The 25915-nt window shown below is 42.9% G+C and overlaps 1 protein-coding gene across 2 annotated transcripts; it reads left to right on the top strand.

Annotated features, from left to right (window-relative positions):
* Positions 1-2956: 2956 nt before the first annotated feature.
* FBXO7 (F-box protein 7) lies at positions 2957-24795 on the top strand. 2 transcript variants are annotated; one of them, XM_034987640.1, is made up of 9 exons: positions 2957-3277; positions 6804-7098; positions 11690-11917; positions 13485-13626; positions 15720-15803; positions 19074-19169; positions 20915-21091; positions 23093-23130; positions 24105-24795. In XM_034987640.1, exons 1-9 carry the CDS (start codon positions 3156-3158, stop codon positions 24492-24494), a joined length of 1572 nt encoding a protein of 523 aa, XP_034843531.1. In that variant the 5' UTR covers positions 2957-3155; the 3' UTR covers positions 24495-24795. The 2 variants fall into 2 exon arrangements, with proteins under 2 accessions (XP_034843531.1, XP_034843532.1); XM_034987641.1 differs by lacking the exon at positions 2957-3277 and adding an exon at positions 3393-3517 and having other exon boundaries at positions 6956-7098.
* The last annotated feature ends 1120 nt before the right edge of the window (positions 24796-25915 follow it).

Genomic DNA, 25915 nt, shown 5'->3' with positions numbered 1-25915 from the left:
TTCTAACCTCCTGTGGTTGGATTACTTCTGCCATGCCGATGGTTATACCTAATGGGCAAAGGATTGAGACAAGGATCCCAGTTAGATTGGTTTTCTATTGTTTTAACAAATCATCACAAATTTAATGGTTTACAACAAAAAAAACAGAAAAGGTATTATCTCAATCTTTACAACACAGCTGTCTGATACATTCTTATTTACTATTTTCATTTTTATAGATGGAAATTTATCCAGGTTTACAACGTACTGAGAGGTAGACTGGGGTAGATGGTCTCTAAAGATGGCCATCATATTAGCCTTGCACTGCTTTCTCCAAGAATGGTATCTCAGAGAGAAATAAACAAGTCTTGTTTAGGTCACTATTATTTCATATCTCTTAGGGCAGCTGAAGCTATATTCTAACTTATAAGACCTCCAAATATAGCCATTTTCCAATTTCTATTATTTCTACCTCTGTAACATCATCCCTGCCCACCCATCATCTCCATTCTTACCGTCATTCCACTAATTCCTTTCTTCTGTTACCAAAAGAGCCTCCAAACTAAGCTGGTCCCCAATCCAATGGTTTTCAAGGCAATTTCACCCTCTAGGGAATATGTGTCCAAGTTTGAGGACATCCTTGGTTTTTATAATTGGGAGAGAGGTTTCTAGTAGCATTTTGTGGATAGACTAGAGATGCTGCTAAACATCCTACAAGGCATAGGATAGTCCTCCACAACTAAGATTCATGAAGCCCAAGGGTCAACAGCGCCAAGGTTGAGGAACCCTGATCTAATATATCCCCTACACTCGACAGGTGATAGAGTCACATTTCAGATCTGACCTATGTCCTTTGTGGTGTATGCCTGTCAGACTCATGGCTTCCTACCATCTTTTGAATGGCCTTTTTTTTTTTTTTTTTTTTTACATTTGGGGATATTTGCCTTCCCAAGGAAGGAGTTCAGATCCCCCAATCTCAGTCTCCTTTGCAGCCAGGACTCAGGCATTGGACTCCAGTCTCCCTTAATCAGATGTATCCCTATGAGCCTTTGATTTAGAAGTGAGCAAGGTGAGGAAACTGGCTCTTTTGGAAGCTTGGCATTTTGTTGGTGTGAGAGGCCGCAAAAACGTGTAGCATTTGAAGGTGGCCGCCATTCCGCAGTGGTTCCTGTCCGGGAGACAGCAGTCTCCTCCAGGGCAGAGTGGGGCAATCCCAGTCAGTCAGGTTAGTTTCCCCATCAGGCCAGTTCTTCAGAGTGGTTCTGAGTTTCATTCCCGAAACTAGCCTGGAACCACTTCTTTAGTCCTTCCCAGAATTTCCTGAGCTATCCAGTATCCTTTTTAACATGTTCCTTTTCTTAGTCAGCCAGAGTCAGTCTCTATTGCTCAGAACTAAGAAACCCGATAAAGAATCCCTTGCTTAAAACTCTCCGTTGGCTTCCCACACATTCTAGAATGTGTCTGAAATCCTTGGCTTAGCTCAAGGATCTTCTTTATCTGAGATGTACCCACTGTGTCCTTCCCTCTGGCCACACTGAGCCACCCTGGTCCTGCCACCCTTCCTCAATCTCCTATTGTTTGCCACTAAAGATGGGTATTAAAGAGGGCACGTATTGCATGGAGCACTGGATGTTATATGCAAACAGTGAATCATGGAACACTACGTCAAAAACTAATGATGTACTGTATGGTGACTAACATAACATGATAAAAAGAAATTAAAAAAAAAAAAAGAATCCTACTGGCACAACCACCCTTCTCTGTGTACCCCGGTCCCCAGAATTGTTATTATCTCTGTCATAAACAAAAAACTCATTACACTCTACTACAAGAGTTGATTCAGTCAACTTTGAATTCAATCTTTGAGTCCCCAGCACCTGGAATAACATCTAGCACAAAGTAGGTGTTCAATACATGTTTATTTAACCAATGAAGATCAGGATGTGGACAAGTACTGCCACCTACTGGGAGAAACTTCATTCAACTCTTTCATAATGATTTGGACAATGGCTATCATACAAGGGTGAAATTTGACGATTCCCTCTCTCTCATCTAAGTTATCATCATCATCTTCATCGTAATCATCGTCAGACTCTCTATAGTAGCCGGCCTTCCAGGTGGCTCCCAATGATCCCTATTGGTATTCATGCCTTTGGGTTGATCCTCCCACACTGAAGGGTTGTCTAGAATGACAGAAGTGATGGTATGTGACTTCTGAGGCTTGATCACAAAAGACACCGTGGCTTCTGCTTTGGTCTCTTTGGGAGCACGTGTTATGAGAGAAGTCAGATGCTAAGTCATGGGCACACTCAATTGGCCCCCCAGAGAGGTCCTTGCCCTGAAAAACAGGCCTCCCGCCAACAGCCATGTGAGTGAGCTATCCAGCAAGCAGGTTCTCCAGCCTGAGTCAAGCCTTCAGAAAACTGCAGCCTTGGCTCATGAGAGACCAAGACAGAACCACCCAGAGACGCCAGGCCCAAATTCTTGACATACAGAACCTGTGGGGCAACTAACGTTCGTTGTTTTAAGCCGTTAAACTTTGGGGTGATTGCTATGTAACAGACCACTACTATACTCTCCGACATAGATCAGGGACTACACGCTGTTTCGTATTTTGCTGTAACAGGAGGAAACCAGCAGAGCCTGGGCTCAACCTAAGGCTTCTCAGAGCAGATGCCTGCGGCTGGAGCGGAGCGCCGCGGAGGAAATGAGTTAAGAACCAGACACGCCTGGGGCTTGCGGGGTGGCAAGTCACATATTCTGCAGCCTCTCTCTCGGCGTTAACGTTCTCTAAGCACGCCTGGAAGGAGCGGGCACAGCCCCGGCCGCAGACGAGCCGCCACGGCCGACAGAGCCGCGCCCCCGCCCCCCGCGGCAGTCTCGACACCTGCGCACTGAGCGCCTCTCACTCCCAGGCGGCGCCGTTGCGCGCCGAGCCATCGATCACAAGACGCCGAGCGGCCTGGCTGGGCAGCCGTCCGCCCAAGGGGTGGGCTCTAGGGGGCGCCCTCAAGAGAGGGGCGGGGCGCTCATGTTCCAGAGACCCGCCGGCAGGGGCCGCGGCGGGTCCTCCTCTCCGCTGGTCTTCCGGGAGTCGCCGCTCCGGGCCCGCCGCCGCGCCGTCGTCACCGTTGCCGCCTCCGGGTCCGGGCCCCCGGGGCCCTCCCGCCGCCGCCATGAAGCTGCGGGTCCGGCTACAGAAGCGGACCTGGCCGCTGGAGATGCCAGGCGCGGAGCCGACGCTGGGCCAGCTACGCGCGCACCTGAGCCAGGCCTTGCTGCCCACTTGGGGCTTCAGGTAGGCGGCTGCGGCGGGGGCGCGCCGCGGGCCCGGGAGCCGTGCGCGGGAGCGCGCGCCCGCCCCGGGCGGTCACGTGAGGCGGGGCGGTAGCGGGGCGTCGTGGGTCGGGCGTCCCAGACACTGCGACGCGCGCAGACGGGGCGCGGCGCGGACGCTGGGGCTGCAGCTCGCCGGCTCCCGGCCCGCGACTCGCAGAGGCCATGGCCTGGCGTCCCGGGGGCTCCCTTCCTTTGCAGGGTGAGCCGTCGCTTCCGTTTCCGCAGCAGAGGGAACCGGGGACAGGCCGGGGCGCTGGGGTTCGGCCGGGGGTAGACCTTTCCAGGCTCTGTGGGGTTTAAGTTCACCATCTCCAGCTGTCGCAGTGTGCCATGGAAAGAGGAAAGTTCTAGAACCAGAAGTTAGAAACCGGCCCTCCCTCCGAGGCCACCTGGGAGCGGGCCGCGTTGAGTCTGCGCGTGCCCGGCCCGCGGGGAGCGCTTTGACTTACCCGCCGCGGAGTGTTACGCGCTCGGGGTGTCGGCGTGGTTCAGAGCCTCGGTTTCCCCGGGCGAGCTGTTGCTGTTCTGCGAAAACTAGGATGAACGCTGGCCGTGGGATGACCCTGGAGAGCTTGCATTTGGGGGCAGTGACGTTGAGAAGTAACGGGCCGGATTCCGCTCTTAATTTATGGGGCTGCGAATGAGACTGCTTTGTTTCCACAGAGTATTTTCTGGGGACAATAATCTGGGGGTAGAGGGACAGAGATAAGGGTGGGCCTCTTCGCGTACTGCACTAGCGAGTTTGGAATCTTGAGTGTGCTAAGGGGAAAGAAAAGGTGGTCGCTGGAGCTTTTTAGGTGAATTCGTCAAAAGAAAACCTTTCTGTTAATTAAATGGACCGTTTTTATGAGACTTTATATACCTTGACCTTATTTTTAGGGAATAGAGTAAAATGAGGCCGTATTATGAACTCACCTTTCATTTTTCAGGTTAAAGCACCATATTAAAAGTAAGCCTGTTTTTCTCCAAATTAAAAATGGGGTATTGACGTAACTGTTAAACGTTGTATTAAGTGACATGCCTGTTGTTATCTCTTGGGGTTAAACCTAAGCGTTTTGTATGCTGATGCCATTACCCACCAGAACTCTTCAAAAGTAACTTTTTAAAAAAAAGATTTTTTCACATATATGTATATATATTTTATTAATATTATATTTTAAATTAGGGGCAGTCTTGAAAGGACTTTATCCAAGAGGCCAAGTTAGTTTCCCCTTTGGGTTTGTTTTTGAGGCTGGTTAACTGGAAGGAACGTAAGCTTCAGCTTCTGAAAGTAGATTCATTCTTCTGAAAGTATCTTCACTTTATAAACACGGGCAGTTTTAAAATGACCGTAGGACATTATTATTTTTAAAGTGTCTTCACTGAGCAAGTGCATCTGGGTTTGAAAGAAAGTATTTTTAAAAGGCCTGGTGTTTCTAGGATGGCATTTTCTGATGAATTAAAAAAAATTTTTTTCAGTTTCAGAAAACCAGTTTTTAACCCCTCTGCTGAAAAGCTCTATGTTACTTTAGAAATAGCTCTTCCCTTTTTCTTCTTTTTTTACTTTTATATTTTTATTTATTTATTTTTTTTCTTATGTTAATCCCCATACATTACATCATTAGTTTTAGATGAAGTGTTCCACGATTCATTGTTTGTGCACAACATGCTCTTCCCTTTTTCTAAGTGGGGAGGGAAGGCCAACATTTTTATTAATCATGTAATTCTTTAGCTTTTCTACAGGTAGATGTTTGACTATTTTGTTAGATACTGTTAAAAAAACCAAACCTTTTGCTGTGACGGATGGTCCATAAACACATAGTACATTTGAGGTGTTTCTCTCTTTTTCTGTTGGGATGGTGTTTTTTGGGGGCATCTGGCAGATTTTCAACGTTTATCAGAGGGTTTGAAAACAGAAGCATAGCTATTGATTTTCTAATAAGCAAAACTTCAGTAATTTCTCTACAAGAGACACTGTAATTGGTAAGAAAAAGCGTTGTTACATGTGAAAGAAAACAAATTATTTTGAGCACTTTTGAAAATGCAGCATTGCAAGAATATTGTTTATTCATGATTTTCAAAGGACTTCATCCTTGGTTGACCTCTCAAAAAGTTAATGAAGTCAGCATTGCTGAGTCTACATGCCTTAGAAAATGTTGTGCAGTGGTTTGTTAATTACTCTTCACCACTATGTGATGGTTATTCTCTCAAATCAGAGAGCCTGTGATATGGAAGGGATAGTTCGTTGCTTCAGGCTAATTTGAGCTCTTAACTTGTTTAGCAGTGGGTTTTTGGATTTGTGCTGTTTTCATTATAAAAGACATCGCACATCATCAGTAAGAAAGGTGACCTTGTATTTAACAGTGGGAGGGATGAATTTATACTGATTCTCTACATACTCATCTTATTGTGATTGTGAATATTTACCTAGGACATGGATCTAGTGTTTTGGAACAGACATAAGCTGACTGTTATGTAAACAATGACTAGGGAGCCCTGATTTCACTTTCATCTCCCATCTTCCCAACTAATGTTTGTTGGTTGCATTTATCCCACAAATACTTTTATTTGACAAGTGCTGGAGATATAGTTTTGAACTAGACAGACAAGATACCCGACCTTATGAAACTTAAATTGTAGGGGTGGAGAAGAGATGATAAATATGGAATTTTCAAATAGTGATGTTATAATAAAATAAAACATGAGAATGGAATAGAGTGATGGAGGCCAGGCAGAAGGCATCCTGGAAGAGGTGGCATTTGAATGGAGACGGGAATGGTGAGAGTGAGCCCTCTGAAGATCAGGAAGAGCGAATGCAGAGGCCCAGAGGCTGCTGTGAGGTTGATCTGTTTTGAGGAAGGGATAGAAAGTTTACATTGATAGAAAACAGTGAGTGAGGGGATGGGGTAGATGAGGTAGGACAAATGGGTAGGGGTCAAATGGTGGGCGTTGGAGGCCATGTTAAAGATTCTGTTCTGAGTTCAAATAGAAGCCATTGGAGGATTTTCAGCAGAGGAATGATGTGACATAGTTTGTATTTTAAAAAGACTATATTTCATTGAATCTCAAGTTGCTGTCAATCTTAAGATGCACGTTGTTTTATGTAACACTAAAGGAAAAGTTGCTGGCAATTAAGCTGTGATGTGTCATCAATTTTAAGAAGCATCCCTGTTTCAAAGATACCAGAATTACAAAAGATGTGAAGTGTGTACCTTAGAATTGGTGAGAACATGGGTTAATGATAGAGAATTACTGTATCCTGCGTCCCAGGATAGAATTGTAGCCATTAGAAGTCTATAACCTAGGCATTCGGTGATAAGAACAAGTAATTTTGATAGTTTTTGCAAAACTTTGGCTTCCTTTTTATTTTTGTTTTGTTTTCATTACTTAATTCTTCCAGGCTCACACCATGTACCTTATATATATGTTCTAAGTGTGTTATTGAGGGAAATGGTGGCGGGTAATGGTAGGTAGCTCTTACTGTCCTTATCCATCTTTCTTGGCAGTTCTGATACCCGGTTTGCAATCACATTGAACAACAAGGATGCCCTCACTGGAGATGAAGAGACCTTGGCTTCATATGGGATTGTTTCTGGGGACTTGATATGTTTGATTCTTGAAGATGCCATTCCAGCACCTAACTTACCTTCATCCACAGATTCAGAGCATTCCTCACTCCAGAATAATGACCAACCCTCTTTGGCCGCCAGCTCCAATCAGTCCAGCACACAGGATGAACAGCCCAGTGCTTCATTCCAAGGACAGGCAGCCCAAACTGATGACTGCAGTGATGACAATATGGTAGGTGTTAATATCAAGATGAGAAATGGGGTAGTTGATAAAGCATACTGAACACCTCAGTTGAATTCTCTATCAGTCAGGATAATTATTAGTAGATTGCAGATTATAATCTTGTTGAAATTTTTAAACTGCTAAATGCCTGGACCAGTACTTGACTGGCATTCTGAAGAACCCAGTTTTTACGTATTTATTTTGTTTAGACATTCACTCCTTCAGACAAATTGTCCCTTGGCTCCTCTTGTTGCCTCTAAGCTCGTGATTGCCAGCTTAGCTTCTCTGGTCTGCTTCTCTCATTAAGACTATATAGAGTCCAGTTATTTCCAAATTATTTGCAGGACATTTATACCTGGATTTTAAGCGTTGCTATCTCACGTTCTGTGCCGACATAAATTTGGAAATACGAACTAATGTTCTCCTCTTCCCAAGCCAGCCAGCTGCCCTTTCTGTTGGTGGCACCACTGTTTTCCTGAGTTTAAAACCCTGGAATGATTTTTGACTCCTTATATCCAACCCCTTAACAAGGCGTGTGAGTTCTTCCTTTCTGTTCCAGGCTTCCAATATCTGTCCTTCCGTCTGCTTTCTGGGTTCATCATTTCCTATACGTTTTCGATTATGTTGTTCCATTTAGTAACTTTGTGTCACTGATATACCTGTGCTTATAATTTTTGAGCTGAAAAAGACCAGCTATCTCTAGTTTAACCCTGTCATGTTACAGAGGAGGAAAATGTTGCCTCTCTTCCTGTACTTAGTTTTTAAAGCTTTTCAGGCCTACTTTCTTTTCTTCCCTCCAGTACTCTCCTCTCCAGTCAGACCAGATTCCATATCATTTTCCCTGTACCAGCTGGCACATTCACACGTTCTCATGTGCACGCGCACACACAGCCCACCTACTGCTTCATGCCTTCGCACTTGCTGTTCCCCCAGCCTGGAATGCACCACCTTTCCTGCCTCTCCTGTCTCTGCCTGTCTTCCAAGGCCCTGCCAGCCACAGCCCAGTGATTGTCTTTAATTTCTTAGTATCGATTATCTGTATTGCCTTGTAAACACCTCATTATTTATTACCCTTTTGATTTCTTGTATGGCACAAGTGATCACATATATTACTTAATTTTTTAATATTAATGTATATGCCATTGTGTTCATTGTTTTTTTGTGTTTATACATATCATTTCAGCTTAGTTTTTTTTTCAGGGCTTAAACATTTGTGAGTGTAAGTATGCATTGTGCCTGTCATGACATCAAGTATAGACAGATACTAAGAAATGCTTTTTAAAAGATCGGTAAAGTATGAAAATCACCTTTGTCGAGTTTTGTTTTGTTTTGTTTTTGGAGAGTGCACTCAAGCAGGGGGATGGGAGGAGGGGCAGAGGGAGAGAGAGAGAGAGAGAGAGAATCTCAGGCAGGCTCCACACCTAGTGTGGAGGCCGACTCGGGGCTTGATCTCACGGCCCTGAGATCACAACCTGAGCTGAAATCAAGAGTCGGATGCTTAACCAACTCAGGCACCCCAGAGATTTTTAATAATAGTATCCAAAGAGATTAAGCAATTTAAAAAAGCCTTTATAAAGGTCAAAGTATTTTTATGATTTTTTTTAGAAATTATTATGTATCTCTGTGTTTTTGTTTTATGAAAGTAATCTAACGAGTAAGAAATAGAATATTTAGCCACATATTTTTTTTTTTTTTTTTTTTTAAAGATTTTATTTATTTGACAGAGAGACACAGCAAGAGAGGGAACACAAGCCAGGGGAGTGGAAGAGGGAGAAGCAGGCTTCCCGCGGAGCAGGGAGCCCGATGCAGGGCTCGATCCCAGGACCCTGAGATCATGACCTGAGCCGAAGGCAGACGCTTAACGACTGAGCCACCCAGGCACCCCGGCCACATATTTAAATTATACTTCTGAATCTTCTTTGCTGATAGACTCATTCAGAGATTCTGGTAGAAGGGCCAATCCTTTTACTTCTATGTATTTGTAAAAATGCCCAGTAAGAACTTTTCATAGTGTATGTGACCGTTACTTTACTAGTTTCCTTTTGGAAAATTTTGACAAATTAATTTTGCTTCAAATTAGTCATTTCAGTTCTAAAAGCATGTTGTTTTGTATTCTAAGGCTTGTATAGGGTGACTGTAAAATCTTAGTGTGGAAGGTGAGCTTGAAATCTCTTCAGTATGCTGTAAGTGCTTGAAGCAGTATGATCTGCTAATTAAATGTAGAATGAAGTCTTAGGGAAAATAGCTGGGTAAAACTGGAAACAACAGGAAAATTTCACTCTTGTAATTAAGTGTGAATTAATTTTCTTATTTCATATATTTGGGAATTCTCCTAGTACCTGTTGAGTCTTTGATGGAAAATGGGGATAACCTGGTACAGACCCTAATGTTAGCTCTAAACTGAATTTTAATTACTTGTTCCTATCATTTGTAAATGACGTGACAAATGATCTGTTTAGAGAGGTGGTGCTGAACTTTTTTTTTCCCATTTCACATGCATGGAGGACATGATAAATATTCATATCATATCAGAATGGCTCAGAATGTCAGTGGTTCTTATGGAGTGGGAGTAAGGTTTGATAAGCTCACCAGGGGATTCTGATAACTTCCATGACATTATCAGTTTAGGGTAACTCTTTTTTAATATTTTTTCCACATGTATTGTCTCCCACGCAACTGTCAGTAAGTAGTAAATAGCCAAAAGTTAGGTAGAGTAGATAAATAAGAAGCAAAGAGCTTACATACTTCATAATTTAGGTGTTAATATGTTTTTTTTTTTTTTAAAGATTTTATTTATTTATTTGAGAGAGAAAGAGAGAGCATGAGAGTGGGGAGGGTCAGAGGGCGAAGCAGGCTCCCCACTGAGCAGGGAGCCCGATGCAGGACTCGATCCCGGGACTCCAGGATCATGACCTGAGCCGAAGGCAGTGGCTTAACCAACTGAGCCACCCAGGCGCCCCATAGCTGTTATATGGTTTTAACAGGTAGTTTTGTTTGTTCAGAAATATGATGGAGAGTGCGAATTGTCATTGGCCTCTAAGTTTTAACAAATGAATTTGGATCTTTTCCATAAGCCAGTAAGGGCTAGGTCCTCAGGGATTTTGGAAAAACAGCCTCTTGCTCCCTTATATATTTTCCACCCTTTCATTCGTCCTACATAATTTTTAATTTCCTTTGTCCCTTCTTTAATGGAAATACGAACTTAAAGAGAAGAACCATGTGTTTTGCATCAAGAGTTGAACACGTACGTCAGAAACAAACCTGAGCAAAATTAGTATAGGTAACATAGTCTTACTGAAGCGGTGTATTGTGTCTGAAAGCCTGAACTGCGAGTCTGGAGATGTTGGTTCATTTCAGGTTTTTGTTAGCTGGTAACCTTGATTATGTTATTTAATCTGAGTCACAATTAAAACATGTGTAAAAAGGCAACATCATCTGACTTGCCTGTTTTATAGAATTCTTGTATGGTGCAAATGAGAAGACACTGAAAACAAAACCATTAGGAAATTATAAGATACTGTCCTTAACATTGGTTCAGCAGGCATTTGTTGAGCACCTACTATGTGCCAGGTCCTGTACCGGGATTACAAAAGTAGGTGACGTGGAGTCTGTTCCTTTCTAAGGTTGCGGTCCTGGTAGGATGTAGATGTGTAATCAGGAAAGTGCAATGCAGTGTGATAAAGTGCAGTAGTCAAGGCCTCTGCAAGGCAGGGTGATAGTCTGAGCTGCCTCTTCGGCAGAGGTGGGGAGTGCTGGCATGGGGAGAAAGGGCCTGGCAGGAAGTGGGCCTGGCAGAGTCAGGAAACCGATGAAGTGATACAGGGCCTTGTATGCTAAGGAGGTTTAGCAGTTTGGACTTCATTTTCTAGGTCTGCGTTTCTCAGCATGTTGTCTATGAAACACTGCTTTTCTGAGACCGTAAGTAGGTGTTATGCGGGGATGCTGAGCATTGATGAAGGAGGGTGGTGTTTCTTGGCTAAATATTATGCACACATTATTATTATTGAAATTTCAGAGCTCTGGAATGCCTCAGTGTATTATGTGAATATGGAGGGTGGGGTTCAGTGGCTATAGCATGTAGTAGCATTTTCCAAACTTCATTGATTGTAGAACTCTTTTTTTCCGAGGACGTCTAGGGTTGCAGTCCAAGGCACAATTTAGGGAAATGCTGCTATCTGCATTGGGGAAATACTGGGAAGTTTTAAGCTGGGACATAGGACATAGTTGGATTCTTAATTGTCAAAACCTCTGGCAGCAGTGAAATGTCCTAGAAGACAAAGTGGAGTCAGGGATACCTGGGGAGGCTATTACTGGAGGCCAGGAGGTAAATGAGTCTGAAGTACCATTGGGGAGCAGTAGGGGCAGATTTTGGGCATATTTAGGAGGTAGATTCAGTGGAACTTGCAAGACAGATCACATGGAAGGTGGAGTTTAGGATGGTGGAGGGAGAAGGTGAGGTTGACGTCCAGGTTTTTGGCATACTGGACAAACTAATAATGTGCTTTGGCTTTGAGCACTAATCGGAGTTCAAAGGGTACAAAGTAAAGTATAAAAATAAAAGTCTATTTAATGAGTTCATGGTTTTTGTTACCTTTTTCAGTCGGGGCCTAGTCAGACTTCGGAAGCTGGCTCAGTTCAAGATGTTGTGGATATGGAAGAGGGCACAGGTGTCTTTCCCTCAGAACCGATGCTCTGCAGTGAGGCGGTGGAAGGGCAGGTGCCACATTCATTAGAGATCCTGTATCAGTCAGCGGACTGTTCTAATGCCAATGACGCCTTGATCGTATCGGTGCATCTTCTCATGTTGGAGTCAGGTTACATACCTCAGGTAAGACTATAAGCAGAAATCAAACATCTTGTTAGGGTTTCAGTTTCCCGTTGGGAACGGGGGCATATTGATAAACGTCACTAGGATATTGTGGTTTTCTAGGTTTCTGTATTAAAGACAAAAGATTATGTATGATAATACGTAGTAAACTGTGGTCAAGAGTGTGGGATGGGCATGTCTAGATGGATAGTTTACTGGATTTTTATGGTAATGGCTCTGAATTGCCAGTAATCTAATAAGGTTCAGTTAGGAAGAGGGACATTGTTCCCTTCACTCATTCATTCATTCTCCATTTGGTAAGTATTTACCAGTGACAGGTGCAGTGCTTCGTCCCTGCTCTTGGGTTGCTTATAGTCCAGGAGTGGGGGAGGGAGACAGTCTACAGTCCGTCATACTGTATTGGTGAAACTCTAGGAGCGATGCCTATGTATATGGGATGCCAGAGAGCCATGGAGGAGAACAGAGTTTCTCAAACCTTGGTGTGCCTAAGAGTACCTGGGGATCTCACTAATGCAGGTTCTGATTTATTTATTTCATTTATTTTTAAAGATTTTATTTATTTATTTGAGAGAGACAGAGAGCGTGAGCGGAGAGAGGGAGAAGCAGACTCCCCGCTGAGCAGGGAGCCTGACGGGGGGCTCAATCCCAGGACCCTGGAATCATGACCCGAGCTGAATGCAGACGCTTAACTGACTGAGCCACCCAGGCGCCCCTGCAGATTCTGATTTAATAAGTCTAGGGTGAAGCCTGAGACTGCATGCTCCCACACCGTAGACATGCTACTGGTCTCTGGGCCATGTTATGAGTAACAGAGATGTGGAGCAGTTCAGTGATGTACACCTGCAGCATGCCATGCCCTGAGCCAGAAATTAGGATATAAAGATACTGGGATAAGTCTTTGTCCCCAAGGTGTCCGTAAGCTGGGGAGAGAAACAAATAAAAAGAAAATTATGATGTATTATAACATAATAGAAGTGTGTAACAATGTAAGTATGAACAGAATGTTAGCGGATAAAAGAGAATGACAAACAAGATTTTTTTTTTTTTTTAAAGATTTTATTTATTTGACAGAGAGAGAACAAGCAGAGGGAGAAAGAGGGAGAGGCAGGTTCCCTGTTGAGCAAGGAGCCCGATGTGGGACTCGATCCCAGGGCCCTGGGATCATGACCTGGGCCGAAGGCAGCCGCTTAACCGACTGAGCCACCCAGGCGTCCCCAAACGAGATTTTTTTTTTAAAGGCCTCACAAGCAAAATGATAATTGAGCTATGGGTCTTGAATAATGATATGGCTTTGCTGGACAGAGTAAGTGAGTCTTTGAAGAGACAATCAATCCCTGTCTCAGATACTATTATATCTACTTGAACAAACATTTTGATGGAGGATAATACATTGTAACATTTTTCTGTCAAAATTTTATTAATGACGATAGTAATGATTTGACCAATTTTATGAAGGGGACCGTATGGAATGCTTATTTCCAGACAAGTTAGGGGCCTCTTGGGTTTTTAGTCTTTTTGAGAGTAATGCTTTTCCTCACTATTTGTTTCTCTTTGATTTCCTTCCCAGGGGACGGAGGCGAAAGCTCTGTCCATGCCCGAGCACTGGAAGTCAGGCAGTGTGTATAAGCTACAGTACACGCACCCTCTCTGCGAGGGTGGCTCTGCTGTTCTCACCTGTGTGCCTTTGGGAACCCTGGTTGTCATAAACGGTAATTGGATGGCGCAGTCACAGTTGTCCGTTTAGCAAAGCTGACCTGTGCCTCCCCAGATGTCGTCTAGCTGCTTTGGTGATTGGCTCTCATGATCTAGTTGAGTCTTCCCCAGCTCTGCTTAGTCCCTAGGCCGCTGATCACAGGAGTCGGAAAGGTTATAGACGATGTGGGTTGATGTTCCGGCGGCAGGCGTCTCTTGGCAGCGGTACCTTTCAGCTGTCTTCACCTGGTGATGTTTTTGCTCCAGGGGGTGTTGCGATCATCGGAGTGAGGTGATCTATTACATATGAGCTGCTTGTGCTGCAGATGACTTTATATTTATTTTTTTGACCAAAGTCTGGAACTGAGCGATGGTAAGAGGTGAGATTGAGCGGGGGTCGTCGTCTCTGAACGGTAATGCACGGACACACGCCTGAGCACTGCCTTCGTGTGTGCGCGCGCGCGCGTGTTTGCGCCCGCAGGAAAGTCACTTCGAGTAGTTGCTTTGTCTACTTCTCTTTCATATTGGCAATTTCACAAGGATGGCAGTCCGTTTCATTTTTAGTTCAGATGCCACCCAGAAGTCCATATGTCTACCAGTGGTCTCCAGAATAGTCCCATAATCACACCTTCTAGCCAGCCAGCCAGGAGTGACTAGAATCTTTTTCTGCTCTGTTTTGATTTTTGAGGTTTCTCCCTTTAGCTAGATAAGATAGTATGATGAGATTGGAATGACTGCGTTTTTGATTTTTCAGGACAGCTTGCCTTTTGTGTAGCGAAGGCAGTTGCTTCAATACGCCTTAGCCCCGAGCTCTCAGCAGCTACTGGTTCTGCTGAGGTGGAAGAGGAGGCTTGGTAGACCCCGAATTGCCACTTAAACCTGGAGCAGCACCATGTTCGTCTGTTGCATTTATCAAGGTCCCTTGTAAAATTTTGTTTGAAAATGTTTGTTCTGCAAAAATCTATTTTGAAAACCACCGTCCTACCCTGTCTTGATCTTTGAAATGAAAGCTAGTTCTAGGTCCCCTGTGATGTGATTTCTGCTACTTCCCTTTATAATCACTAGATTCTTTGAAATATTCAAGTCTCAAATTTCAACAGCTTTAACGGCTTTGGTGGTATTCCACGTTTGTCAGGATGCGGCACTCCGATGCAGAAGGACTAGCTCTGTCTTCTCAGTGAGCATGTGAGACTTCCAGCTGGGCGTTCTTACACATGCAGGGGTGGCCATTTCTGCCCCTCCTGGTCGCTCTGCTCCATCACATCCTAACTCATGAGGCTGAAGCTACCCAGTAGTGACTGAGGTGGTCATTTTTGCCTCCGTTTCTTACAAAAGCACTTTGACAACATGTATAATAGCCTCTATTCACTGGTTTCAGGATACATAGCATAAAGAGAATGGCTGCTAGGTCTCTTGATGGTTTCTTTGTTTCTGTTATCTTGTTCTTTTTTTTTTTTTCCCCTTTTACTGTTCTCGGCACATCGGCTACTCACAGACTTGCATGGCAGCCAGCCATTCCAGGCTTGATTCTTTGAAAAGGAGCAGTGTGTCCTTAAGTCTTTCCTTCACCCAGGACCTCCTGCTCTGTGCACATATGCATAAGCACAGCACGGGCTCTTTCATGGAATGAGATGAAGTGCGCCTTTGTATATATGATTAAAATTGAACCCTCTGGTGATGTCAAGAATAGTGGTCCTTTGGGCTAGAAAGAGATGATATTGTGAAAACTAGCAGGATTCTTTTAATGAACAAGGGAAGACTCCTTGCCAAGGGTTAAATAAAAAAATAAATGGAGTTTTTAGGGACCTTGTTAGAAATAATGATTTTATTATGTTTAACTGTCTCCTGTTAACCTTGTTGCATATCTTTCAATTACTAATAAGCTGCTGTTGGTAATACCTAGTGGATTTTATATAAAGGTGCATCCTTTAGTTTTTAAAGGTGTTGTAGAGTGATTTTATTTGATGTGGTGGCAGGTTTACACTTCGCTATGAGGGAAGGAAATAAGCGTCCTTTGTATGTTGGGGCAGGGAAATGCAAGCCCATGCTAAAACATGAAGGCCATTGGTGAACTGACAAGAGTTACTTGTCTTCTTTTGCTTATTTACAGCTACACTAAAGATCAACAGTGAGCTCAGAAGTGTGAAAAGATTGCAGCTGCTGCCAGGATCATTTATTTGCAAAGCAGAACCAGGTAAGAAAAGCATGATTGAACTTTGGGGATGAAGCTTTGAGAGGTTCACTTTAGAAAGCCTGAAAGGTAATGTCTGAGAGACTGAAAATTTCTGAAGGAGATGAAAACAAATTTAAGATATGTTGCAGAGTATCTTTTTCTTTCCTGCTTTTCTTAGGTTCTTGCAGTGCTGGATGATATGTGTCCTGCCATTATGGAATGACACTAGTATGTAGTTCATCCCATGCGATACCGATGCTTCCTAATTTCTGAATTAATCTTTGGATTTTCCCAGCATCGTATTTAACCAGTATGGAGAGGGTCTGTGTTTTGTGCAAACCATACAGTGCGCCTTCATTACTGAAGATTATTGGAGGAAAAACTACTCAGAATTGTTAGCTTCAACTGACATAGATTTGGTGGCCGTTTGATCAGATTGGAACTTTATCAGAAGTTTGCATTCTAGGCATGGTTTTGCTTGTGTTCTATAAGATTATTAGTAGATGCAGAGACAAATTTTCCTTTTTATTTTTTCAATTAAATCCAGAGTATGAGAAGCAGGTAGGCAGTTGAAGGAGAGGAGATGGGTGGAGCAGGGACTCACATCTTGAAGTGCTGGTTTTGTGCTGGACCTGCACCTTGACAGACGCTATTCCATTTTGTCCTCCTAGTAAACTTGGGAGGGTTTTACAATCCAGCTATGGCGTGGCCTGCTGCCGTGGGGCAGTGGCATTGACAGCAGTGTCTTGGAGGGAAGGCTGCCTAGATCTAGGTCTTTGCTTTGAAGGCCTAGAGACTTATTCTTGTTGGTTCCTTGGAGACATCAGGCCCTGCGGTCCATGAACTTCCACAGATCAAAACTGATGGGAAAAGGGGACGTCCGGATATGTATTTATAATGGTCTCTGAATATTTATCGTCACCCTAGACCAGTGTTTTCTCAGCCCTCTTTGCATTATCAATCCCCTGAGGAGCCTTTGTAGAAAATTCACCCCCCACCCATTCTCTTCCATGAAATTTTAATACAGTAGATATAGTGTATTTTCATTTGTGTACTGTGGCTCTTTGGAGGGTCACAAACCAATGGTCTAGCTAGGGTTTTTTAATTTGCCCTCTGAGAACCAGTTTTTGTCCCATTGTGGGTGACACTGCCCCTGCTGAGGGTGCACAAACTAGACTGATAAATCTGTAAAGGTGGTCTTACCATTGGGACCGGAAAAACTTGAAATTCCTTGGCCACAACACTTTAGTTCTGTCGACACTAGGGAGGACCTGCTATGGGGAGTAGAAATACTCTACACTCCACAGTAGTAGAGGTTATTATGCCCATTTTACAGATTAGGAGACAGGTCTAGAGAAGGTTAAAAATTACTTCAAGGTCACAGAGCTAATAAATGGTGGAATTCAGGATTGGAATATATTTGACTCCTAAGCCTGTTTTTTTTTTTTTTTTTAAAGATTTTATTTATTTATCTGAGAGAGAGAGAGAGAAAGCACAAGAAAGGGGAGAGTCAGAGGGACAAGCAAGACTCCCTGCTGAGCAGGGAGCCCGATTCAGGGCTCAGTCCCAGGACTCTGGGATCGTGACCTGAGCTGAGGGCAGACGCTTAACCGATTAAGCCACCCAGGCGCCCTTCCTAAGCCTTTTTTTTTTTAAAGACAACTTTTATAGGAATGTAGCTCAGATTCATATTCCTTATCTGGTTTCTGTTAAATAAAGAGAAAGGAAGTGAAAGGGGAGGAAGAAAATTAATATCACAGTAAGTTTATGGACTATATGAAATATTTTTAATATAGTACTTTTATGTTGGGCAGGGTTATATAACACTGCTCATTTGACAAGTCATTTTAATTACTTTTTGCTGTGGCTTATAGTAGATTACCTAATATATACTTACTGATAAGTTCCTGATTACTTCTATAATAGATAATTGCAGGAGAAAGCTTGTTTAAAGTCAGTTTTCACACTTGAAAAAAGGCCGTAAACCAAATTGATTTTTTAAATATCTTGATATTTGATTTCAAGTCAAGCTTGTAGTTCATGCAAGGAAGATATCAATCAAATTATAAAGAGTGTTTTATTTTTTTTTATTTTTTTTATATGTCAGTCAACTGTGACTTTTTTTTTTTTAAAGATTTTATTTATTTATTTGAGAGAGAGAATGAGATAGAGCGTGAGAGGGGGAGGGGCAGAGGGAGAAGCAGACTCCCCGCCGAGCAGGGAGCCCGATGCGGGACTCGATCCCGGGACTCCAGGATCATGACCCGAGCCGAAGGCAGTCGCCCAACCAACTGAGCCACCCAGGCGCCCAAGAGTGTTTTATTTTTTATAGATAGCGAAGTACCTAGTTACAGAATGGGGAGGGAGCACGCATAAACTGATGATCTGGAATACACCTGGCACTGTGTGTGGAGCTTTACGTTTTAACCACTCTTTGGTGCACTGGTAGTATCTCGTTTAAATAGGTGAGCAAACAGGCGTGGATCAGACGGTTCAGTGCCTGGTGGAACTACAGCAGAACCGTGGTGGGGACTTGGGTGGCATTTGGCCATGCTTCCCGTGCTGGTGAATCATCTGGGGATCTTAGGAATATGCAGGTTCCGATATGAAAATGTAGGTCTGTGGTAGGGCCCAAGATTCCCGTCGTGCTAAAGTTTCCAGGTGATGGCTGTTCTTTTGATCCGGGACCCACACTCTGGAGTGGCAGCGGCTAAAATGAATGCATTAGAGCCAGACTTAGGTGTGTACCCTGCTCTGCCGCTTACCGTGAGGCCTTGGGTGGGCTTTCAGTATCTGTCCTATTTTTAAAATGGGGGTCAGGGTATTTGTCTCCTACTTTGGGAGAACTACTGATGTGAAAGAGAGCCTGAAGTTGCCGACACCTGGTCCTCACGTAACAGATACCGTTCTCCTTCTGCTGGGACCGGAAGAGCGGCACGCCCACTAGACACTCCCAGTGCCTGGACAGTTGGGCACGTGCTCAGGACATCATGTTGTGTGTACAATTCTCACCCCACAATTTTTCCTACTATAATTGTAGCCTGTGAGCTATATAGGTTGCCTACAGCCCTATTTGAAACTCTGAGATTTTTAGCTTTACATCTTAAGATTTAGTTTTCAGAGCCACACACTATGCATTTCTTCATCTGCTAGAGACTCTGGTTCATGTCTGTCTATGTCAGAATTATTTGTGAAAATTTACCACTTTGGTTTGGCGGAAATAGAGAATACCATTTCAGGTTTTGCCACTTGATTTTGTGTTTTGATTTTTCATTAAAAAATATATTTTAGGGGAAAATGTAGCCAAGATATACAAAGATCTTCAGAAGCTCTCTCGTCTCTTCAAAGACCAGCTGGTGTATCCTCTTCTGGCTTTTACCCGACAAGGTGAGAGATGATAAATGATCACAGGTCAGATAGCTAGAAAGAAGAGTAGAAGTTTATATACTATGCTTGTGACTCTGACATAGGACTTCTGCCTCTTTCTCCTCCTAGTGAAATTCTGGTCTTCTAAAACTAAGCTTTAATGTTAATTCCTTAACCATTATTTACTTTCTCTTTGTATTTCCTCAGCATTTTGGGCATCTTTATTGTAGCCCACCTTCCACTGTTATCATAATGGTTAACATGAGTTCTTTCCACCTAAGGTTTTAAATATCGTGAAATCAGGGAATAGGTCTTGTCCACTTTTGTGTTCTCATGGCCCAACACAGGGTCTGGTCCATAATAAGCGTTCAATAAATACTAAATAATGGATAGCCTGTAAATTGGGTTTTAAGTTTTTTTTTTTTTTAAACATGATTTATTGGGGTTCTATGCTGGGTATGGTGGATATACACATGCATTCTTTTTTTATGCTAACAACTTTGAAGGAAATTTTATTCTCATTTTATAGATGATGAAACTATTTTAGTGAGGTTTATAATTCATTCAGAATTCTTACATTAGCTACCTCTTACTTATGTTGTAGTAAAAAAATACTTTAAAATCTCAGTGACTTAAAGCAAACACTTAGTCTTCTCACTCACGTACATGTTGTGTGGGGGTTAGCTGTGGCTGAAGAAGTGGTCCTTCCCCGGGACATGCTCTTGTAGCCCAGCCACGTGTTGGTTCTTTCAGCTTTTGCTCGGAAGTGATATGCCACTTCCACTCACATTTCACTGCACAAAACCAATCAAAATGGCCAAGCCTGTGGCAGTGTGGTGGGGAAGTGTAATTGGAGGCTAGAAAATGAGAATCCTAATCTACTACAGTCCTTTAGCTGGAACATAACTTCAGAATTATACAAATAGATATGTGGCTTTTACTTGCTGTCTGTATATTGAGATATTTTAGGTCTCCGGTTGCATGGGCCAAGGCTGCTGTTACCATAGTTTTCTTCTTTAGGTGGTGGTAATGAAAGAGAAAAATGTGAATTTTAAAAGCCTTTATTGGGTTCCAGTTATCTTTGCGAGTGGAGAACAATATCACATCTATTTAAAGGAGCTAATACTAAATCATTTTCATTTGACTTCGGAAGGTGTTATTCTTTTCCTTCCTTGGCGTGCTTCTGAAATTTATCTACTTCCCTTTTTTCTAGCCTGCTGGACTGCGAATAATAGTACTTGCTAACACTTGAATGTTTGTTCTAAGCACTCTGTATGTATTCACACATTTAATTCTCAACTCAGGGAGGTAGGCAGTACTATTCACCCATCTTACAGATAAGGAAGTTGAATTATAGTTTAAGTAACTTGTCCAAAGGTACACAGCTAATAAGTGGGAGCGTTGGGAGCTAGTTATAAAAGCCAACAAATCATCCGTTTTCTGTAGTTCAATAGAGAGGTTTTTGTTGCATTGAGTATTGCTTGAAACAAGGGAGACCATGGGCTAACATTTAGAAGTTGTCAGAGTTATTCATTTGGCCTGTATTAAAAAGTATTTGTCTTTCCACTAAAACAGAGGGAATAAGGGACTTAGTAGTAGCCATCTGGTCAACCTGGGGTTAAAAGTTTGTTGTAGGTGTCACATACTTGGGTAGTGGAGACTACCCTCTAATTTGTCACTTAGGAACAAGTTGGTAACTTTGTTAAATATGTGGGGAAAGCTAGATGTTCTTTACTCAGTGACACCTGTTCTTCTTTTCTTTACAGCACTGAACCTGCCAGATGTATTTGGGTTGGTAGTCCTTCCGTTGGAGCTGAAGCTGCGGATCTTCCGACTTTTGGATGTTCGTTCAGTTCTTTCTTTGTCTGCAGTTTGTCGTGACCTCCTTATCGCTTCAAATGACCAGCTGCTGTGGAGGTGTTTGTATCTGCGGGATTTTCGAGGTGATTGTTGTGATGCCCTGTTAATCTCTTTCTTACCGAGGTCTTAATTATTTAGCTTGCCAAAAGTTTTTAGTTGTAGGCTCTTTTTTTTTTTTTTTTTTTTAAGAGTTGCAAATAATCATAACCTGTAGCCTTGCTGGAAGGAGATTCTAAGCCTTGTCTACTTTTGCCTATATCCTGAAAACTCTGCCCAGTCTTTTTTGTGTTCTTCATAACACAAGTAGCCCAGTAGACGAAGTAGAATATTTCAAGATAGAAAAATTTCAGGTTTATTCTTTCTTTTGAGACCATCCTCTGAATGACTTAGCAGTCTGGTGCATTTCATGTATACAACCTGGGGCACGTTGCTGGGGAAGCTTTATTTCCATACAGTCTCATTTATGGTGACCTGGTGATGATTGTAGCAGTGATGACAGTGGATCTCGGGGGCTGGGGAGACGGTACCTCAAATGTAAAAGCCCTTTGGTGAATCAAGATTTCCAGATACAAGTCTAGAAGCCTGATTGTGGAATTTCTTTTCCGCATGTCAGTGTTTTTTTTAAACGGGTTTGACCCTGAGGTGGGTCATGAAATCAGTGTAATGGGTCATTAAAAAAAAAAACCATATGCATTTTATAAAATAGTTGTAAATTTCTATTTCAGTATGTGTATATGTAGGTATATACTGCTTTACAATGTAAAAAATATTTGTGGTTCATGAACCCTCAAGGAAGAGTGGGGGCGCCTGGGTGGCTCAGTTGGTTAAGCGACTGCCTTCGGCTCAGGTCATGATCCTGGAGTCCCGGGATTGAGTCCCGCATCGGGCTCCCTGCTCGGCAGGGAGTCTGCTTCTCCCTCTGACCCTCCCCCCTCTCATGTGCTCGCTCTCTCTCTGTCTCTCACTCTAATAAATAAATAAAAAAATCTTAGAAAAAAAAAAAAGAAAGAAAGAGTGAATGATGGTGCTATGTATAACATACCCTCTTGGGAACTGTAAAAATATAGCGGGTAGATCCCCTTCCTTCTTTTTCATACTGAGAATATTATGTAGAGTCGTTTGGATTGATAAACTTTTTTTTTTTTCTCTTTAAAACCTCAGAATGTAAGAAGTGAATGACCTGGTTTTTCCTTGTCCTCCTCCTTGATTCCTAAGGTCCTTGTTCTACATTATTTATGCCCCTGAATCCAGAGTTCAAAATGTCATTTTGTTCCAGGAGGCAGCAAGTATCCTCTCAAATTAAAAAAAAAAATTATAGTCAGAGAAGACAAAATGACCGAAGTATATAGAAGAACCAGCTGAAAAACAGGCTGTGATAAAAATAGGCAAAAAAGCCCTTTTACGTATATACTCAAATTGAGATACAAAATGCAGTCGTCTCTATCTCATTTCCAGACTGTGGGCCACAAACTTATCTGTAAGCTGAGGGTTCAGATTTTATAATGAATTTCCCTATGGGCATAATGTTATGGGACTGGAGTTTTATAAAATCTTCCTTCCATGCCCATGTAATAGCTTCCCAAGAAGACATCTCTTTTATCTGAACTCTTCATTAGCTTAAAGTTGAAGGGGTCCCTCTTTCCTCATTTCACATATGTCAAGTAAATAAGTATATTAAAAAATACTTAAGTCGTCATGGTCATGCTTCTACGAGTTGGGAGAAAATAACCCAGATATGGAAGAAAACCTGAAGTCAGCTTTGCCTCCAGTAACGATGGGCTGCGATGTGCACCCAGAGATTGTCACCCAGTCAGTGTTGCAGAGACTCTGGTTCAAAGTAGCGGCCGTACCCAGATGAGACCAGGGGAGGAGGCGCAGCGAGGGACAGCTGGGGCAGGGAGAGCGAGAGAGGTTTGAGTCAGGTGCAAGGTACAGGTCCTCTGGTGTGTGGTTAACAAATGATTCGTGTTCCTTTTTGTGCTTCATGTGTAAGCTTCAGTTTCCTTAGGACAAAAGCAAAAGTGCTCTTTAACGCCGGATGCATGAAGAATTTTAAATCCTTATTTTTTTTTTTTTTTTTGTAGATGGTGCTGTTAGAGCTCGAGACACAGATTGGAAAGAAGTAGGTATTAATATCGAGGCTGATGTTAATATAACACAAATAATTAGTTAATATGTTAAAGGCATATTATCACTTTTGTTATGTAATGAAATCTGTTTTTATCAAATTTATTGCTAATTTTAAGTAAATGAAAGTGTTTTTAACTTTTATCTTAGACTCGGTCCTCATTTTCTTAATTACATAGGAAAAGAGAGATTACCGCAGTGATTGTTTTTTGCCTTTACTTAATATAAAACATTCTCTTTTCCTCTGTTGCAAAAAAATTTAAGTTTCTGTGGAGTAGTCCAGCTCTTAAGCTCGTTAGACTCATATGTTATGAAAAGAATAACTGTTGTTTGACACGCAGACGCTTACCGTACAAGACATTGACAGGACTGAGAGAAACATGGGCGGGGGGGGGGGGCGGCCGCTAGAGAAGAGTCCTTAGCTGGGTCCTCCGCTCACAGCACTGCTCTTTAGGAAGATGTGGCAGCCTCTGAAATTGGCATCTCCTTCTTGTTGTGGTTTAAGTGGAGTCCATTAGGAACATGATTTAGGTGAAAAAGTAGATTTAAATGCTGTCCCTCCTTCCCCCCCAGACCTTAACTTTATATTTTGTGGCATGATATTCTCAACAGATATTTAAATTTTCCACTTTCAAGAAAAGCTGACCTAAAATTTACGTATTAGTTTGAGAGCTCTAGACTGCAATCTTGGAAGTGCGTGTCACTCAGCTGTCCTTCCTTGGGCCTGAGTGCTTCTCCAGGGCGGCACAGTTGCTCGGTGGTTAGAGTACATGTGTGTTCGGCCTTGTCTTCACAGCTGCTGCCTTGTTCGTGCACGTGGCAACTGGGGACAGTTCTCTGTGTGCACTGGTTCCTGTGTCTGCTCCAGAGTGTGGGAAAAGGAAAGTGTAGAGAGAGTAGTGGAGGCAAATTGGAACTTCAGGGAAACATCCAGATCACTTACCATATCTCGTTCTTGTGTTTCTACAGCTGTACAGGAAGAGGTACAAACAAAGAAAAGAAGCTCAGAGAGGGCGCCATGTGCTGTTCCCGCCATCGCCGCCCCACCCTCCCCCATTCGGCCCCGGCCCCTGGCACCCCAGGCCTTTTCCTCCCAGCTCTCTCCTTCCTCCAGGAATTATTGGTGGAGAATATGATCAAAGATTAACACTTCCCTTTGTTGGGGACCCCATCAGTTCACTCATCCCTGGGCCCGGGGAGACACCAGGCCAGTTCCCTCCACTCAGACCACGTTTTGATCCAATTGGCCCACTTCCGGGACCTGACCCCACCTTGCCAGGGCGAGGTGGCCCAAGTGACAGATTTCCCCTACGGCCCAGCAGGGGTTGGCCAACTGACGGCCGGCTACCGTTCATGTGATTGGTTTGTAATCTCACTTCTGGAGCTTGTTTGGTTTTTCTTTTTTAAAACCACAGCTGTCGTCTTGTCGGGGTGCTGATCTCTAGTGTTTTCTGATTGTGATGGTGAGGAATGCACTCACACTGGCCTTTCAGTAAATCTACTCAAAGCTCCAGGGGCGCTAGGGCCCAGAGGGTCCTGTATGACTGGCTTGGCCTGGGACATAGTTGGCTCTTGACCTCCCCGCTCTGAGTTCCCCTCTTGAGTGAAGGTTGTTCACTGATAAATGTTCTGCATCAGATTAAAAAAAATTAAGTATAAATCATATGGCAGTCTTAATTTTTATTACAGAAAGATAGAGAATAAATAGAACAGCTTCACAACATTACTTGGAGGTTTCAGAATAATCAGAGAACCTATCCAGTGTCATCAGATTGTTGCAGGGGATTTTGTAAAAATTATTTTTTAGTGGCACCCTTTCTTCAAACAAAATCGTTTGCAGAAGCCTGACTTCTAACATGAATAAAAGCCAAGCTAGTTCGGTTGAACTGGACTTAGGGTGGGTGCTTTGGACACCCACCTACGCAGTCCCATCTCCTCTCCCTGCAGCTCGTTCTCAGGTTCTCTGGTGAAACTTCTGGGCTCTGCAGCAGTTCTTGACAACCGTTGGGTTACAGGGAGTCTTGTTTCTGGCTTCTTCTGGAGTGCAGTTATGATTTTTTTTCTTGCGTTTGGAACACTTGGTGCCTAATTTGTAATCTAAGTAGATGACATCTTTTAACATCGATTTTACTGCTTTTAAGTGCTGGTCAAGTACTTGTTTTCAAAGATAGTCTCTTATTATTTGAAGAACATTTTGCTTTTAAGATTTAAAATACACAGAATTCAGGATTTATTTGTCTTACAAGAGAAAGGCCAAACACAACTGTCTTATCATACAACTATAGAAACATGCTATAGTGACAAATGAAAATCTGAATCACAACACAGGAATAAAACACTCTTAGTATATGCAGACAATATTTAGGAATATTGCCAATGTCTTCCTGCTTTTTTTAAACAGTCTGTTTTGCATATAAGGAAATGGCTTGGAATGTTCTATGCTGCAAGAATATTTTGAGTCCTACGTAAATGTGAAAATATTTTTTTGCTACACGTATAGTCTTTATTTCCATCACAGTGAAGAAAATTCAGTCAATAATAGGATTTTCTAGAGGCCATGCCACCCCTCGTAGCTCAATGTATATGGGCAAAGGATTGGGGCCTTGACATTTCTTTCTGTGGTATTTTGGGATATCTGAGCTATAGGACAGCTTTTTAAAAAGTGTGTCCACTAGATGCAGTGTGGCTTTAGTTGGGTCTGGGCTGGAGAATTACCTGAAGCTTTGGTGGGTCCAAGTACACCCTTCTCTCTCTCTACAGCTCTCTGTGGCTGCTGTGGT

The sequence above is a fragment of the Mirounga leonina genome, unplaced genomic scaffold (assembly GCF_011800145.1).
Source record: "Mirounga leonina isolate KUSES-001 unplaced genomic scaffold, KU_Mleo_1.0 Mir_418, whole genome shotgun sequence".
Lineage (NCBI taxonomy): Eukaryota > Metazoa > Chordata > Mammalia > Carnivora > Phocidae > Mirounga > Mirounga leonina.
Note: the sequence above shows the minus strand (reverse complement) of the source record. Positions and strands in the feature narration are given on the sequence as shown.

Coding starts and splice junctions, on each gene's coding strand:
- FBXO7 (XM_034987640.1), top strand. CDS start 3,156: ATGAAGCTGCGGGTCCGGCTACAGAAGCGGACCTGGCCGCTGGAGATG. Junction 3,278..6,803: donor CTGCCCACTTGGGGCTTCAG/GTAGGCGGCTGC, acceptor CTTTCTTGGCAG/TTCTGATACCCGGTTTGCAA. Junction 7,099..11,689: donor ACTGCAGTGATGACAATATG/GTAGGTGTTAAT, acceptor TACCTTTTTCAG/TCGGGGCCTAGTCAGACTTC.